This window comes from Lemur catta, chromosome 16 (assembly GCF_020740605.2).
Source record: "Lemur catta isolate mLemCat1 chromosome 16, mLemCat1.pri, whole genome shotgun sequence".
Taxonomy (NCBI): Eukaryota; Metazoa; Chordata; class Mammalia; order Primates; family Lemuridae; genus Lemur; species Lemur catta.
In genome coordinates, this window is record NC_059143.1 from 35,760,401 (window position 1) to 35,775,875 (window position 15,475).

Sequence of the window (15,475 nt, forward strand, 5' to 3'; positions counted from 1 at the left end):
AGCATCATAGGTGCTTTGTTAAGACAAGCCACTGTGACCTTTGACCCTAGGTGTTGATAAGCCAAAGCCACATTTGCCCTTGGTTGGTTCCCTGGAGAGGGAGCAAAATCTCCCCTATACTTTTCCTTTTTAAGCGTCTTCACCATCCTACAAGCTGGGGCAGGCATGCATGACAGTTTTTGTTTCCAGGCCCCACATGCCAATGCTAAGCTGAGCTGCAGATAAGCCCCTCATGCCTGTGCCTCTAAGTCTGCCCCCAACCCTGGCCTTGTCCCCGTGGCTGGGCCAGGCAGGGCAGGACGCCGCTCAGGGCGTGTGTAGGTGGGCAGGAATGGAGGTGCCCACGCTAGAAATAAACAGTCATCACTTTTCCTGAAGGCAAGAAATATGAGCCTGTGCATAGTTTTCAAACCACTTGCCCTAGGAATTTTGCTTTCAGAAATTTTTAAGCAGACCTACAAATTATGTGGTAAAGTGTCCGACATCGAGAGAACCATAATAAGTCCGTGGCCCTCGGAATATCGAGTTGGGAACGATTATGAAATAAAACACGAACAGAGAGACGCTTGTCTCCACTGGGACTGCTGTTAAAACCATTTTTTAAAACAAAATTTGAAGTTCTTCTCCCTACACCCACCTCCCAAAATGCAGCTGTGGTGTTCCAAGAACTTTTTTGTGCGTCTAGAAAAGTGCAATCTTAGAGTGAAACAAGACATCTGATTTCAGAACCCAAAGGAGAAAGAATAAACAAAATGAATGATAGAAAAGGCATAAACTGACAATTTCCATTCTCAAAAAAAAAAAGAAAGCATTATTTCCCTAACAGCAGGTGTTGCCAGTAGCACAAATGGAATATTAATCGTATCTCCTGAGCCATCGCCCCTCACCCGAGACACCTCCCCAGAGAGAGGATTAGAGCCCATGATAAACAGGCAGCAAGATGGATTTTGCCCCTTTTGCTCGAAGTGCTGCGGAACCGGGTGTCTAGTGCGTCTCCCGCACCGGGATCCACACATCCGTGTGTCCGGGACCCAGTGCAGCCTCCTTGCCCGGCTGCAGGGCGCAGAAGCGACTCCTCCCCGGCCCAGCCAAACCCAAACCCACAGGTTTCGTGGTGAGCAGCCAGCTGGCCCCTGGATGAAGGTATCGACGAAACCCAGTGCCAGCAAACGCAGAAGAGTGAGGAGCTGGTCTTGGCCAGCCCAGCCAACCACTGCTGACAAATATTTGTGAATGGCCAGAGCAGGGAAGCCTGGGTCTCCATTGTTGGGAACGAGGCCCTGTTCCAAGTCTGTGCCCGTGGTTCCAGCAGCTCTCTCCGCTGCTCCCCCGGCTAAGGACGTGGGCCTCGTGTGGTTGCCACCGCAGAGGTCTCGGCGTGGTTCAGCCCTTCTCTCCTGAGGAGGCTGGATCTCAAAGAGGATAAGACACAGACAAGGGGTGGCCACCAGGTGCCGTGGTGAGATGACTGGGTTGGCACACTCCCTCCCGGGAGCCTCTGGAAGGCCCTCACCTCACTGAGCCTCAGTTGGCTTACCTGTAGACTGGGAAGGAAAGTTTTGACCTGCCTGCATGCGTCCCAGCAATCACTTGCTCCAAGAACTAAGCAGGACCTTGTGCAGGGAGGAGGTAAAGGGAGAAGAGAGAGCGAGGCCTTGTGCCTCTGCTTCGCATGGTTTCTGGGCTCTTCCCTGCCCTCCCAGGGCCCACCCAGGTGACCCCTCTGCCATTTATTTAGCTTCCTGTCAAGACCTCCTTCTTTTTAACTCATCAGTGTCACCTGCCTAACTAGGAGGGCGCACGTGGGTGGACTCCCTGGTTTCCCCTCCCACCTATGGATGGTCCCGCACATGTGCGGAGGAGCCTCCACCCAGCAGGAGTGAGTCTGACAACAGCCACAGATGCCAGGCAGCGCGAAGCAATCTTGGTGATCGCTGCAAGGTCTTTTGAACCAGGAAGACATGGAATTCCTGGTCCCCCCAAACTTCCAGGAACGAACAGCAGAAGCTGTGCAAGACCCAGCTGATTGCTTTCTGGAGCCTTTGACCACCCACCAGCCATGCAGAAATTACCACCTTCCTCCTCTAGGTGGATAGAAGTTGTTTTCTTTTGGGGGGCAGGGGCGCTGCGCTGGGCAGAGAGAGGGAAATCCCTGGCATGGCGAGTGGGAAACAAGATAGTTTTTGAGACGGATGTTGAGAAGGGCTTGGTCAACCATCCTCTGGGGGCATTTCTTGGGCCATAGCTGTAGGCGCCACAAAAGTTCTAAATAAGGATGACAAAAGTTGTGAGAATCAATCATTATCTTCCAGGGAATTTCCAGGCTTCCTCTCTGAGTGTAAAAATAACTCACATTCAAAGAACAAAGAGAATGGAAGGAGAAATTAGTTGAAAGTAATTGAAAAACTAAAGGAAGGAGAATGCACAGGTCACTGGCGCGTGGCACCCTAGGAAGTTGTGCGTGGGCCGTAGAGTTTCTGCTGTGCTTTCCCAGCGTGGTTGGTTTATACTCCTCAGAGCGAGGGCCGCGGCCTTCTGACCTGACCGAGGCGTCTGGGTTTAGGCCTGGGCCCTCCGGCCAGGTGGGGATCGAGTCACTGGAAGGAAGCCGACTCAAGGGCCCCACTTTGCCAGGTTGGGGGGCCTGACTCCCCACTGGGCGCTGGTGCTGGTGGTCCTTGCCCTGCTGTTGTGCAATGGGGAGTGAAAGTGAGTGTTTATGGTGTGCCAGTCGGTGCGGGGGGCCAGGGGGCATTGTGATGGGGGTGTCAGGGCAGCATTGCCCTTGACCCAGAACGTGCTTCAGAGCCCACGAGAGTGAACCTGGACAACGAGGGTGAGAAATCCCACGCAGGCCCCCAAGGAGGCCGCTCCCGGGCGGCAGGATTCAGTTTGGTGTACCAGACTTTTAGGGATATTTTTGTAATGACTCTTAAATTATTAAAATAAGTACAGACAACGAAAAACCTTGGACATCATATAGAAAAACAAACACAAGACTCTGAAAGGTGGGAAGAAGCAGACAGGCTGGGGACCTTGGCTGAAGAATGGCCCAGTGGTGAGTTCCTTGAGTTTTCTTTTTGGCTTGTTTATCCCAAACTTGGAGCTAAAGAAACTGGAAACCCAGAAATGCCGCGAGGCACGGGCAGACTAAGGGAGCCCCAGCAGAAGCCTGCTAGCTCTAGCCAAAGGACCAGGGTGGGGGCAGCCTAGCAAGACAGGAAACCTTAGATAATAACTGCTCTACTCCAGCCAAAACCCCAGAAAGGCTGTGGCCCCACCCCCACCCACCACTCCAGCAAGGGCCCAGGGAGGGGCCTAGACTGCGAGGAGGGGCCCCAGCCCCCCGTGGGGAGAATGACCTGAGCTGCAGGGACCCGTGGGACTGTAACTGAAAATCTGACACGCGTGCCATCTCAGTCCCAAAAGGAGAGGAGAAGAAGGGTGGGGCTAAAAATAAAAAATCACTCAAAGAAATCATGGCTAAAAGTTTCCCTGCATTGCTGGCAGGAAGGTAGAGTGGTGTAGCCTCTCTGGAAAACAGTGTGAGAATTTCTTTGAAAACTAAAAATACAACCACCATACCGTCCACAGGTGGTACTCCTGGGCATTTATGCCAGGGAAATGAAAACTTACGTTCACACAGAAGCCTGTCCACAAGTGATCCTAGCAGCCTTATTCATCATAGCCCCAAACGGGAAGCAACCCAGCCGCCCTTCAGTGGGGGGTGGTTCAGCACGCTGTGCACATCCATAGCATGGAATACGACTCAGCAATCAACAGGAACGAACTCTTGACACAGCGACAATCTAGATGAATCTCCAGGGAACTATGCTAAGTGAAAAAAGCCAGTCGCAGTGGGTTCCATACTGGACAACTGCATTTATACAACACTCTGAAATGACAGAATTATAAATGAAAAACAGATGGGTGCTCGCCAGAGCCCGAGGGGCTGGGCGTGGGAGGGAAGGGGTGTGGCTGTGAAAGAGTGACAGGGGCACCTTTGTAGTGATGGGAATGTTCTATAGCTTGGCCACATCAATGTCGATATCCTGGTTGTGATATTGTAGTGTACAGTTTTGCACGATGTTACCGTGAGGCTAAAAAGGACAAGGGATCTCTCTGTATTATCCCTGAGAACTCATGTGAATCTATAATTGCCTGACAATGAAAAGTTTAATGAAAAAATAAAATTGTGTTCATTTAGAAAATAGAAAAGAAAAATCCACATCCTGTCTTCCAGAGATAACCACTATTAGCACTTTGGTGTGCATCCTTCCAGATTTTCCAGCGCATGTAAATACTTGCCTTAAAAATGACACCATACTTCCACCAACAAGCATGAGTGTTTTTGCCGTATTCTTAATTACTCCACATTCAGTTTTTGCTCTGATGAACATCCTTGTGCCTAAATCCTTTTACACATCTTTGATTATTTCCTTTGGACACATTGTCACAAGTAGAATTGCAGGGTCCAATGGTTTGCGTGTGTTAGAGGCTTTTGAAACAAATTGTCAAATTCCCCTTCAGAAAGATTATGCTCATTTCTATTCCTAATATACAGTGTGTTACATGGAAACAAAATGAAGACTCTTGCATCTGTCCCTCACTTAGCTATTTTAATTCCCCCTGAAAGCTCTGCCACTAAGCTTTTCAGTGACAGCTTTTCAATGAAAAAAAATTTTTTCATTAATTTTAATGAGAAAACAATAATGTGTTTAACTCCAACCTAAGATACCCCCAAATTTTCACGGATAAAAATATATCCAGTGAACATTGAAATTGAGTTTATAGAAATAATAAGCAATAATTTGAAAGTAAAGAAATACAGTTTGTTCATAAAATGCAATGCAAGCAAGGTCTGTGGTACCCAAGACAGGTCACAGAGGAGGTGTGGGGCTCATTCTTTAGAAGGTAGCATCTTCTTCCTGCAAATTTTCTTCACCACTTTGCAAGCTTTGAGGGGCTAATGTTATCTTGTAGTTCAGCTGCACTCCCGGTAAAGTTGTGACATGTGTAACACGCTGAGGGTGAGATGAAGATTGAATACAAGGTGCTTTGAGTGGCAGGAAGCAGCCCTTGCGCCAGTCTGAAGAGTCATGAGAATGCCCCTCTCCGCCCCTTCACTTCCCTTCAGTCCTCAAATCAAAACGTTTGGGGTCTGCCCCATGGTGCACAACTCACATTTTGTTCCATATGCTGCTCTCTGCCTAGAAAGTGCTATCAAGTAACTTGGTGAACCTGTCTTTACCCAAAACCGTCGTGTTAAATATCCCCTCTGTATTGGTTTGCCAGGCCTGCCGTAACAAAGTACTGATGACTGGGTGGCTTAAACAACAGACATTTATTTTCTCTCAATTCTGGAACCTGGAAGTCCAAGATCAAGGTGTCTGCAGGGTTGATTTCTTCTGAGCCCTCTCTCCTTGGCTTGCAGACGGCCGCCTTCCTGTGTCCTCACATGGTCTTTCCTCTCCATGCACGGCATCCCTGATGTCTCTGTGTGCCCAAATTTTCTCTTACTATAAGGACACCAGTTAGATTAGTTTGGAGCCGACCCCAACAGCCTCATTTTAACTTAATCACCTTTTTAAGGGCCCTGTCTCCAACTATGGTCACATTCTAAAGGACTCAGTGTTGGAGCTTCAACATATGAATTTGGGGGAAGGGTGAGAGGGACACAATTTAGCCCGTAACAACTTCTTATAGTATATTTAGTTAGTGGGTTTTGGGATGACAATGTCAATGCATCAAAAAAAATTGTTTGAAAAGTGATACACTTTTCAAAAACCGCTCTGGTGCAAAGTCATTAATGAGATGGTGATTATGGGAGACAGGTCTGTGTATGTTTCCTTGCTGGTACATGCATAGGATATGCATGGAAGATTCACGATCTGGGAACAGGTGCTTCCAGAGCACATAACTGGTGGTGGGGCCAGAGGCAGGAGGGTTCAATGTGTACTCTATTGGATCTTTTTAATTTTGTTCCACGTGCATGCATTTGTGCATATTCTGCTAAGTGAATAACGTACTGATTTTAAGTGAAGGATTGACTTAAATCCTCTGCAAAGCAGGGACCTGACTGGCTGTTCTCTGCCATAGCCCCTGTCACAGAGCCTGGCACATAGGAGGTGCCCAGGAAGTGTTTGTTGGAAGAATGAATGAATGGACAAGGCAGTGACTTGCGGTTCCAGTGTCCAGATGCAGGCACCTGACCGGCCCACTCAGTGGTCCCATCCTCTGTCTTTCCCCTTCCATTTGCAGACGACAGCAAAGACCTCCAGGAGGGAACAAGCCCCAGCAGCATGGTGACCATCAGCCGGGCAGCGCCAAACACAACAGGGACCACCAGAAATCCTACCAGGGGGGCTCAGCACCTCACCCCTCGGGGAGGCCCACCCACCACGGCTACAGCCAGAACCGGCGCTGGCACCACGGCAACATGAAGCACCCGCCAGGCGACAAGGGGGAGGCAGGCACCCACCGCAATGCCAAAGAGATTGTGACCATCGAGAGCCCAAAACTTGAGGACACCGCGGGGGACTCCGGGCACAGCGGCCTCGAACCCCCCCGCAGCCCTGACGCCCTGGCCCCGGTGGCTTCTGAGAGGCTGCCCCCGCAGCCGCCGGGAGGGCCGGAGGCCGAGACAAAGCGTAAAGACAGTGTTCTTCCTGAGCGCATCGGGGAGCGGCCCAGAATTACCCTGCTCCAGTCTTCCAAAGACAGACTGCGGCGAAGGCTAAAAGAAAAGGTACCAGTAATTGAAGTTTTGCTTTTCTCTTGCACCAGTGAGAGGTAGGCACATTGTAGGTGGGCGCAGGGCAGAGCCGCAGGGCTTTGAGGGTCTGGGGAGCCATGTGGAGGGAAGCAGGCTGTGGGGACCCACCACACGGGGACACTACTGCCTTGGGTGCCACTGGGCCACCAGAGGGCCGGCCCACGGCCAGCTCCCCATGGGCCCTCTAGCTACTCTGGCTCCTCACCTCCTGGCCCCCCAAGAGGCCCGGGGCGGGCACTTGGTGCCGGGTCAGATACCGCCCTGTTCATGCTAAAGGGCATTTGGGGAAACCTGGGGCTTACGGAGTAAGAGGCACTGACGCTTCCCCACGAGGTGAGTGCCACGCAGGTGGGGGCCCTACCAGCGTGGGGAGCCGAGGTGAGCTGGGCGGAGTGGGTGCAGGCCGGTTGCATCTCCCTGTGGCCAGCGAGCGCTCTAGGGTGTAAACGGTAAGGAGGCTCCACTCGACATCCTCCATCCGTGCTGACCTGTGCCGGCAGGACCCACAGGGCCAGGCCTCCTGGCGGTCACTCCCCGGGAGCCTGTTTCCTCACTCTCGTCCTGGCCTGGTCTCCAGTGCCTGGTCCACAGCGTCAGGAGGAGATGCCCGAGCCTCCAGGGCAGGGACGGGGATGTGTTACTTACAGCATTAAGTCCGTGTGCTCACCCCAGCAGCACATGCTTGCTGCCCGCCGAAGGCACAGGTAAGGTCACCTTGGAGAGGAACCATCCCAAGAAAGCCCGACTTGCCCACAGCCCTCCCTGTGCGGCAGACAGAGCCTGTGGGGTCTTCCTCTGGGACCTCCGCCAAGCTCGAGGTCCTGGGCATCTCCTCCATCCTCCCTCTCCCTCATCCTCCCTCTCCCCCATCCTCCCTCTCCCCCATCCTCCCCAGCCTTTTGCCCCAGGGGCCAGGCCCAAGGTCCACACCCAGGTGGGATGAGGCAGGGCAGCTGTCTTCCTGGATCAACTCTGGAGATGAGATGCTGCTCCTGGTGTCCTCTGTGTCCCCCTAAGTTCCCTCTGCTTCCTCCAGTGTCCCCTCCTCTGCTCCACATCCCCTCCGGGACAAGCGGCTGTGGGATCCTAGAGGAAAGTCTCACTATTTCCTTACGTCCCAAAGGTGGGCACTGGGGAGAGCTTCCCAAGTGAGGGCCAGTGCGTGGTCCCTGCCTGAAGAGCTTCCAGGACAGGTTGCTATGGCCCGACCAGGGAGAAGGCCCATTTATCACGTTCCCCAGGGCTCTGCTAAATGCAACTGCAGTGCGGCAGAGAGCAGCCAGCCAGACTCAGTCCTCACTTTGCCTTTGGCTGGGCGACCTTGGGCAAGTCACCTAACCTCTCTGAGCCCCAGTTTACTCATCTGTAAAATGGGTGTTATACTACCCACCTTGCAAAGAGACTGTGAAGAATAAATGAGATAGTGTCTGAAGAGCCTTGTCTTTTACAAGGGTCTATATGCAAACAACTGTTCCCGCCCTGGGGCCTAGATGGTTGGGAGGGACAGGGGGGAGATGGAACAGAGAGGGTGGATCTATGGCACCCACTGATCAGTTTTAAGGACTCCCCTCAGGTGAGGCCTCCTAGACTCCTGGACCAGGAGGACATGGGCTTAGTCTCAGGCTGGGTCACTCTTCCCACTTACCCTAAAAAAAGTTGAACCCTGGGCACAGGGGAGCCACTAGTCCAGCCCACATGAGGTTTTCATCAAGGAGAGTAACACTTCCCTCTGCCTTTCAAGGAACGGGTAAAGCATTAGATGTCCATGGCGGTGGGGAGCTCTGTATTCTGGACCCAACTCAGAGACCCAGACGAGCATTCTTTGAGGACGTAGATGGCTTTGAGGGGCTCGAGGAGAAGACAGAGAAGGACACCCCAGATTCAACTCTCAGGTCTCAAGTGAGAGACCGGTTGCCCTTGGAACTCAACCCCACTACGAATCTTCCGTCCTCACCATGTTTCTCCTGAGGAAACTGAGGCCTAGCGAGTGAAACCACTTGCCCAAAGCCACATGGCGAGCGACAGAGAGCAGGAGATAGAACCTTGCTCTGTGCCTTGTAGGCCAGAGCACCTACTGTTGAGAACAGAAGGACAAGTGTGGGTCTCATCTTATGATCCTGCCCCTCCACCTGGACCTCACATCCCAGCAGTTAAGTCAATCACATTCTTGGCCACCACTCTGCTCTGTGTGAGTAAACACTTTTGACAGTCAGATGCCATTTTCTTCTTCCTTCAGCCCCTGGTCTGGTCCCAGTTGCAGTGAAACCTCATAAGGGTATAGGGCTTTTTATCTGAAATTTCCCTCCTAGAAGCACCAACTATTTTAGCGGCACATTGGTGGACTCCTTGGTGTGTAATAGTTGTGTGTAGAAGGCCGGCACAGTCTCCGTAGGATGCAAAGCCAGGGTCGTGTCCACATGGAACCCTGTGCCCAGAGAATGTGACCAGCTGTGGGCATTCGGAGCTGAGGATGTGGAGGACAAAGTGGCTGCTCCCCGGGCCACTTCTAACCCCCAGTGCAGGCATTTTGGATCTTACCAGCCTTCCTGACCTAGCCTTCCTACCTGCGTTTTCATTTTTGGCCCAATTTCTTATTTGATGTCTTGATTTAATGGGGCTTATACAAGAGGAAATATTAAATAAGACTTCTAGATTAAGACATTTGATGGACCAAAAAATAGACCAAAAAAGCCAGTATATATGAGAACCCTGGGTAGGAGCTAGAATGTCGCTGACGCCAAGAAAAAAAATCAACAAAGAGCATCAGGGCATGAGGGGTCTTTGGTGGCGGTTAGCATTTCCAGAGGGACCAGACCTCAGGCCCAAGAAGGCAGGGCCGGTTCCGCTTTCTGGGGGTGGCAGCCCTCCACCCACCAGGCCGCCCCCTGCGGAAACCTGGGCGTCCCTCAGGCACGCCTGTTTGTCTCCCACACCCCCAGGAGGACGTGGCAGTGGAGACAAGCAGCCCTCAGCAGAACAAGATGGACAAGCTGATGGAGATCCTGAACAGCATGCGGAACAACAGCAGCGACGTGGACGCCAAGCTCACCACCTTCATGGAGGAGGCGCAGAACTCCACCAACTCGGAGGAGATGCTGGGAGAGATCGTGCGGACCATCTACCAGAAGGCCGTGTCTGACCGCAGCTTCGCCTTCACCGCCGCCAAGCTGTGCGACAAGATGGCGCTCTTCATGGTGGAGGGCACCAAGTTCCGGAGCCTGCTCCTCAACATGCTCCAGGTAACGGGACACGACAGCTGCCCCCGCGCCCCTGCCCCTCTGCGTCCGTCCGGGGGTTATTAGTAGCGAGGAGGCTGCAAGTTGGAACCACAGTTGAACTTTCCCCAAGTTTCCCCCTCGCCCGAGTAATTATAGAAAACAGAAAGGCGGTGCAGGGGCAGGGGACGAGTGGCCAGATTTGTGTGTGTTTGTGTGCATGCTCCATGGTAACGATACACCAATATAATTTTATAGGTGCTTTGTGTTGAACCAGCCTTTCCCTCTTTCTATTTTCATGATAAGAGGCCCGGCCCTTTGTCTGAGCCTGGCCTGTGCTTTGACCTCTCTCTGTCTGGACAGACACGAACTTGCTGTGGCCGTCTCTCCTCCTCCCCCAAGGACCACACCCTCGTACGTTTGCAGCTGTGCAGCTGGTTGTAGCTGGTACCGAGACGGGTGTGAGCAAAGCCACACGGGAGCTGGAAAGGGACAGTCTGTCTGCCCAGACACTGGGGCTCCTAGGCAGAGAGGAAGCGTAGCAATGCAAGCTTGTCTTTCCCACTTAATATCCCTTCACCCCCAGAGAGCGTAACCCCACCCCTGCTCATTGCTTCCCCATGGGGACCAGCATCCCTTGGTGGTTTTATGGGCATGGGTGTGTAGTGGGCGTGGGCGTGTGCACTTAGACCGAGCCTGGCACCATTTCATCTCGCAAGTACCTGCTCTTCTGTCGTGGGCGGTAGCAGGTGAACTGATGGCATCAGGGAGAGACAGCAGGGGGCATAGCCTGGTGGCCGCACCGGGCCCTGGGACCACTCTGGGAGTCGTGGCTGGGGGAAAGCCGTCTCTCCTCCTACTTGGTACTTTAGAGACTTGTTGAAGTACGAATCGCGTTGCCGGGCCAGGCAAGGTAAAACTGGCTGGGAAGTTATGGAAGTGGAATTACAGAGCTGCAGACACCACCTGCAGGTCTGTCTTAGCTGGGGTGACCGTGTCCTAGGGCATCCAGACTGCAAGGCTTCTGCAAGCGAACAGGGCTCCGTTCATCACTGTGCCCAGACAGCAGGTGTAAACGAGGGCATGGTCCCCTTGTCTCACACTTGGTTCGTGGTCTGCCTTCTCTTCCCTGAAGCCGGGGAAGTCGCTCCCGGGGCACAGGGCTCCGTTCCGCCCACCCTCTCCTCTTCCACGTGCGTGTGTCTGGCCCACTGCAACATGAGCTCTCCCTGGCCAGCCCAGGCTGCTTCCCTCCTGCTCCAGGCCCTGATCGGGTTCCCATTCCTGGATCGCCCGCTCTCCCCTGGTGACGAATTCCCGCATTACCTGAGGGATTTGCACATCGGGCATGTTCCTCGCGGGCCGGAATGTCCTGGGAGAGCGTTGAGAGTGACAGGCAGGGAGAAGTCTGTCTGCCACCGACCACCCGGCACAGGGGAGTCAGGGACAGGATCAGCCTGTGGCGTTGGCTTTGGGTTTTGTTTTTCAGAGAAGGGCCAGGATGGGGCAAGAGTTCTAGACAGTGGCTGCCAGCTCTGAGGGACCCAGCCAGACCCAGTGCAGACAGACACACAGGGCAGCGGGGAGGGCGGCTGGCTGCAGGGCCCACCCCTGTCAGGCATTTCCTCCAGCCAGCCGTGAGAGAGCAGCCTTCCCAGTGTCCAGTGGAGCATCAGTCTCGGGAAACGCTCAGCCCCAGAAGGGGCTCTGTGGCCCCTGCACTCGCCTCTCCATCAGCCTCAAAGTTAGCACAGGCTCCGCACGTGCAGCAGGGAGGGACCCTGTCTGGCGGCGTTTAACTTAGCGAAGTCCTCGTTGCATTCCTCAGCTAGGAACTTCTTGTGGGATGGGTGTGCTGAGAGACACAGTTTGGCAAACAGGGGGGTAGGGGGAAGGCACTGCATTGACAGCTGGGAAATAGGGGTTCTAGACCCGATTCAGCTGTCAGTCGGAGCCTGGTCTCCGAGCATCTGCTTGGGACTCGCACGCACTGGCTCTTCGGTACACCCTCCGATCTGCGCTGCTGGAGATGAGCCGGGCCCTCGGGGAGGGGCACGAGTGACCCCCCATGACAATCTTCCTTTCCCACTCTGCCCAGGCCTTGCCACTGGCACGCAACAGTCCTGGGTCCCCCTAGACCTCACAAACCTGCTTACCCCATGTCCTGGCTCAGTGATAGGTCTGTCATGAGTGATAGAGGCTTAGGGGCCAGCTCAGGAGACCCAACTCAGCAGGTGCCACCTTGTCTTTGGGGCAGAGGAGAACTGGCACCCCCACATCCTGCCCCCCGCTCCCCCACCACCACCCTCCAGCCAGGCTGAACCTCCTCTCCTGCTGCACCCTGGGTAAGCAGACTCTCCTCCTGTCCAGACGTCCACCCCCTGCCAGGGTGAATCACACTCATGCCTCAGGTGGCGCTGGGGCCCCACTTTCCAGGAAGCACCCAGCCGTCCCCTGTCCCAGCACCTGTCGCCTGGAGCCACAAACATTCAGTCACCCTGCTAGTATTTACTGCGTATCTGTGTGTGCCAGGCACCAGCCTCAGGGCTAAAGACCCAATGGCCGATAAATGACACACCTTTGTCCTGAAGAGGTTTGCAGGGAGGAAGGATCAGAACTTCAACCAATGACTGCATGAACACACAGTGACAGAGTCGGGTGCACGCTGCTCTTGGCCGCCCCACCCACCCTGGTCTCTAGGAGAGGGAGCCGTCTGCATCCCGGTGTCTGCACAGTGCCTGGTGCTTGGAGGGCCCTCGGCCATCGTGGAGAAAGGCATGTGTGAAGAGGAAGGCACTAGAAGCCTCCCCTCTCCCTTCTCCCAGGCCATGGGCCTGAGGACAGCTGCAGCCCAGGGCCAGAGGGGAACCCCCAGGGGCAGGCGGAGCTCACATTCTGAGGCTCTAGAACAGCCCATCCCCACTCCCCACATGTCAGACGCCAACCATTTGCCTGGGTGGAGCATTTGTGGGTCAGGTATTTAGAAATCTAAATGTCCCCATAGGCCACCAGTCACCCCTCTTCACTAGCCACAGCTCTGGCTTTTGTGTGAGACAAGGAGGGACCCCCTTGAAGGGTATAACCAAGGGCTGGATGTGGGTACTCGGGCCTCCTGGGCAGCCAGTCAAAGCATGGCTGTGCTGGTGCAAAGCTGCCCCGATCCCCCGACGGCCCCTGACTGCAAGGCCCAGAGGACACCAACGCCGTGTCTGGGCTTTCCAGGCCCTGCTGCTCCTCTCTGAAGCCAAGGGGGTGTGGGGTGGAGCAGGGCTCGCCGAGCAGCATAACTCATGGCCATTCGCCACCCAAACGCCAGAGGTGCAAGAGGAGGAAGCCGCAGGCACAGCACAGTAAACCCCGCTTTCCCTCTTAACACCTGCAGGGGTGCCCTTTCTCACTTGCCTTCATCTCCTGGCAAAGTGTGCTTGTGTCCCTTTCCTGGCCCGCAGTCCTGGCCCGGCCTGCAGAGCCCTCGCCTCCCCTCTCTCCCCGAGGGCCACGCTCAGCTCCGGGAGCCGGTGGCATGGAAGGGAGAGAGGCAACCTCTGATGTGGTTAACACTGCAGCAGAGGTCTGTGAGCTGCCTGCCAAGCTAGGGTGCAGCCCCCATGTATCGGGAAGTAGGGGGTGGGGGAAGGCCAAAGGTCCTTTAACCCTTCCCAGCCAGACTCAATATCACCATCTCAAGGAACCCAGAAGATATGCCCTCATGAGCCAATAGTACCAGAGACCCTGGGGTCTCAGTGGACCCCATCACCTATCCCACAGCTCAAAAATGGTATTTAATTTTTACATCCAAACGAACTCTTTTTTGCCTTAGATGTGGCCCTTGTCTTACCAGCATCCTTGTAAATAAGCTATAGATCTATTTATTAAACAGACTTTTTTTTTAATTTTTTGTTTTTATTTTTATTTTTTTGAGACAGGGTCTCTCTCTGTCAGCCACGCTAAGGTGCAGTGGCATCATCATAGCTCACTGCAGCCTCACACTCCAGGCTCAAGCAATCCTCCCGCCTCAGCCTCCCAAGTGGTAGCCTCCCACCATGCCCGGCTAATCAGACCTTTCTTAAACGTGCCAAGCATGTAGTGTTCTCTAGATCAGTGGTTCTCCAACTTGAATGTGCATAGAAATCACATGGGGTTTTGTTTAAATGCAGATTCGGATGCAGTAGGTCTGGGATGGGGCCTGAGATTCTGCATTTCTAAAAAGCCCCCAGGTATTGCTGGTCCAGGGACCAAGGCATTGGGTGACTGACGGTTTGTAGGTGACGAGGCTGTTTGCTTGGGCAAACTGAGGCACAGCCTGTTATCGGTGTGATTGTCAGCAGAGGGGACCCAGCAGGGAATACTGCATTTCAGACACTGGGCCGTCTGTAGGTCAGTGGTTCTCAGCTGAGCTGGACACTGGGATCGCATGGAGAGCTGCTCACACGCGCTGGCACGGGCCTACCTCCAATCAGTTGAACTAGGGTCTCCAGGAACAGAGCCTGGGCATCCTTTAAGAACTCCTCAGGTGATTCTAAGCTGCAGCCAGGGTTGACCACCACTTCAGGAGACACCCCAGAGACGCCAAGATTGTCCATCACTGAGCCACGTGGCTCTACCTGTCGTGTGGCGAGCCAGTCAGGAAATACCGGTCGGGTGCTGGGCTCTGTGCGGAACGACGTGCAGCACTCGGAGCCCGAGCCGGTGGGAGAGCACTGAGGCAGGAGACCTAACTGCTGAGCTGACCTTCAGCTCCTCCATCCTCAGTTTCCCCTCACTGTCATCCTGAGACTCCTCCCTGAGGAGGCAGGAATGGCTTTTTCTCTTCCTGCCGGCCCCATTTCTCTCTGTCCTGGACTCCTTTCCCCATTTCCTTTCCCCTTTTCTTGGCCTTGAACAGCTATCACACGTTTTAGGGAAAGGGCCTCACCCCACACTGCCAGGCTGTGCCAGGGACTGGCCCTCCTGCAACGCTGGGGAGGGGACCGGCTTCGCTGCTCAGCCTGCCTCACCCCGCCCTTCCCACCGAGGCTCCCAGCCCCTCCGTGTTTGCAGAGCTCCAGTAACTGCACGATGTGGATGTGCATTGATTGTTTCCAACTTCCACGAGAAGGTGAGCCGCCCGGGCCCCTGGGTTACAGAAGTAACCAAAAGTCTCCCTTGATCCTCATCAGGGGATTGTGGTGCCATAATGGGGGGGTCCAGTTTCACAGAGAAGTGAAGAATGAGTGTGCCTCTTTTTATGGGACCTTTGGAATGACAGGAATGGAGGACTGAGCCCCCTCCGCCCAGCACTGCCCTGTCACTGCCCAGGACTTCCATGTGGGCTCAGGGAGTGCTCCTTTGCTGAGACAGCCTTGGGTAGTACAAGTTCAAGCCCTCCTCTGTTGAAATGTGTGTGCCCGGTTTAGCCAAGAGGTGTCTGCATCCAAGCTATGCAGAGCAAAGTATTATTAGAGCGGGCATCAGTGTGTCTGTAACTGAACCCAGCTCTCCCTAG

The 15,475-nt window shown here is 54.1% G+C and overlaps 1 protein-coding gene across 1 annotated transcript in view; it reads left to right on the top strand.

Annotated features, from left to right (window-relative positions):
• CTIF (cap binding complex dependent translation initiation factor) overlaps positions 1-15,475 on the top strand; it is a 260,791-nt gene that overhangs the window by 160,762 nt on the left and 84,554 nt on the right. The window contains exons 8-9 of the mRNA XM_045527488.1: positions 6,262-6,748; positions 9,715-10,014. Of these exons, the coding sequence (XP_045383444.1) occupies positions 6,262-6,748; positions 9,715-10,014 (787 nt within the window). The remainder of the gene's footprint in view (positions 1-6,261; positions 6,749-9,714; positions 10,015-15,475) is intronic.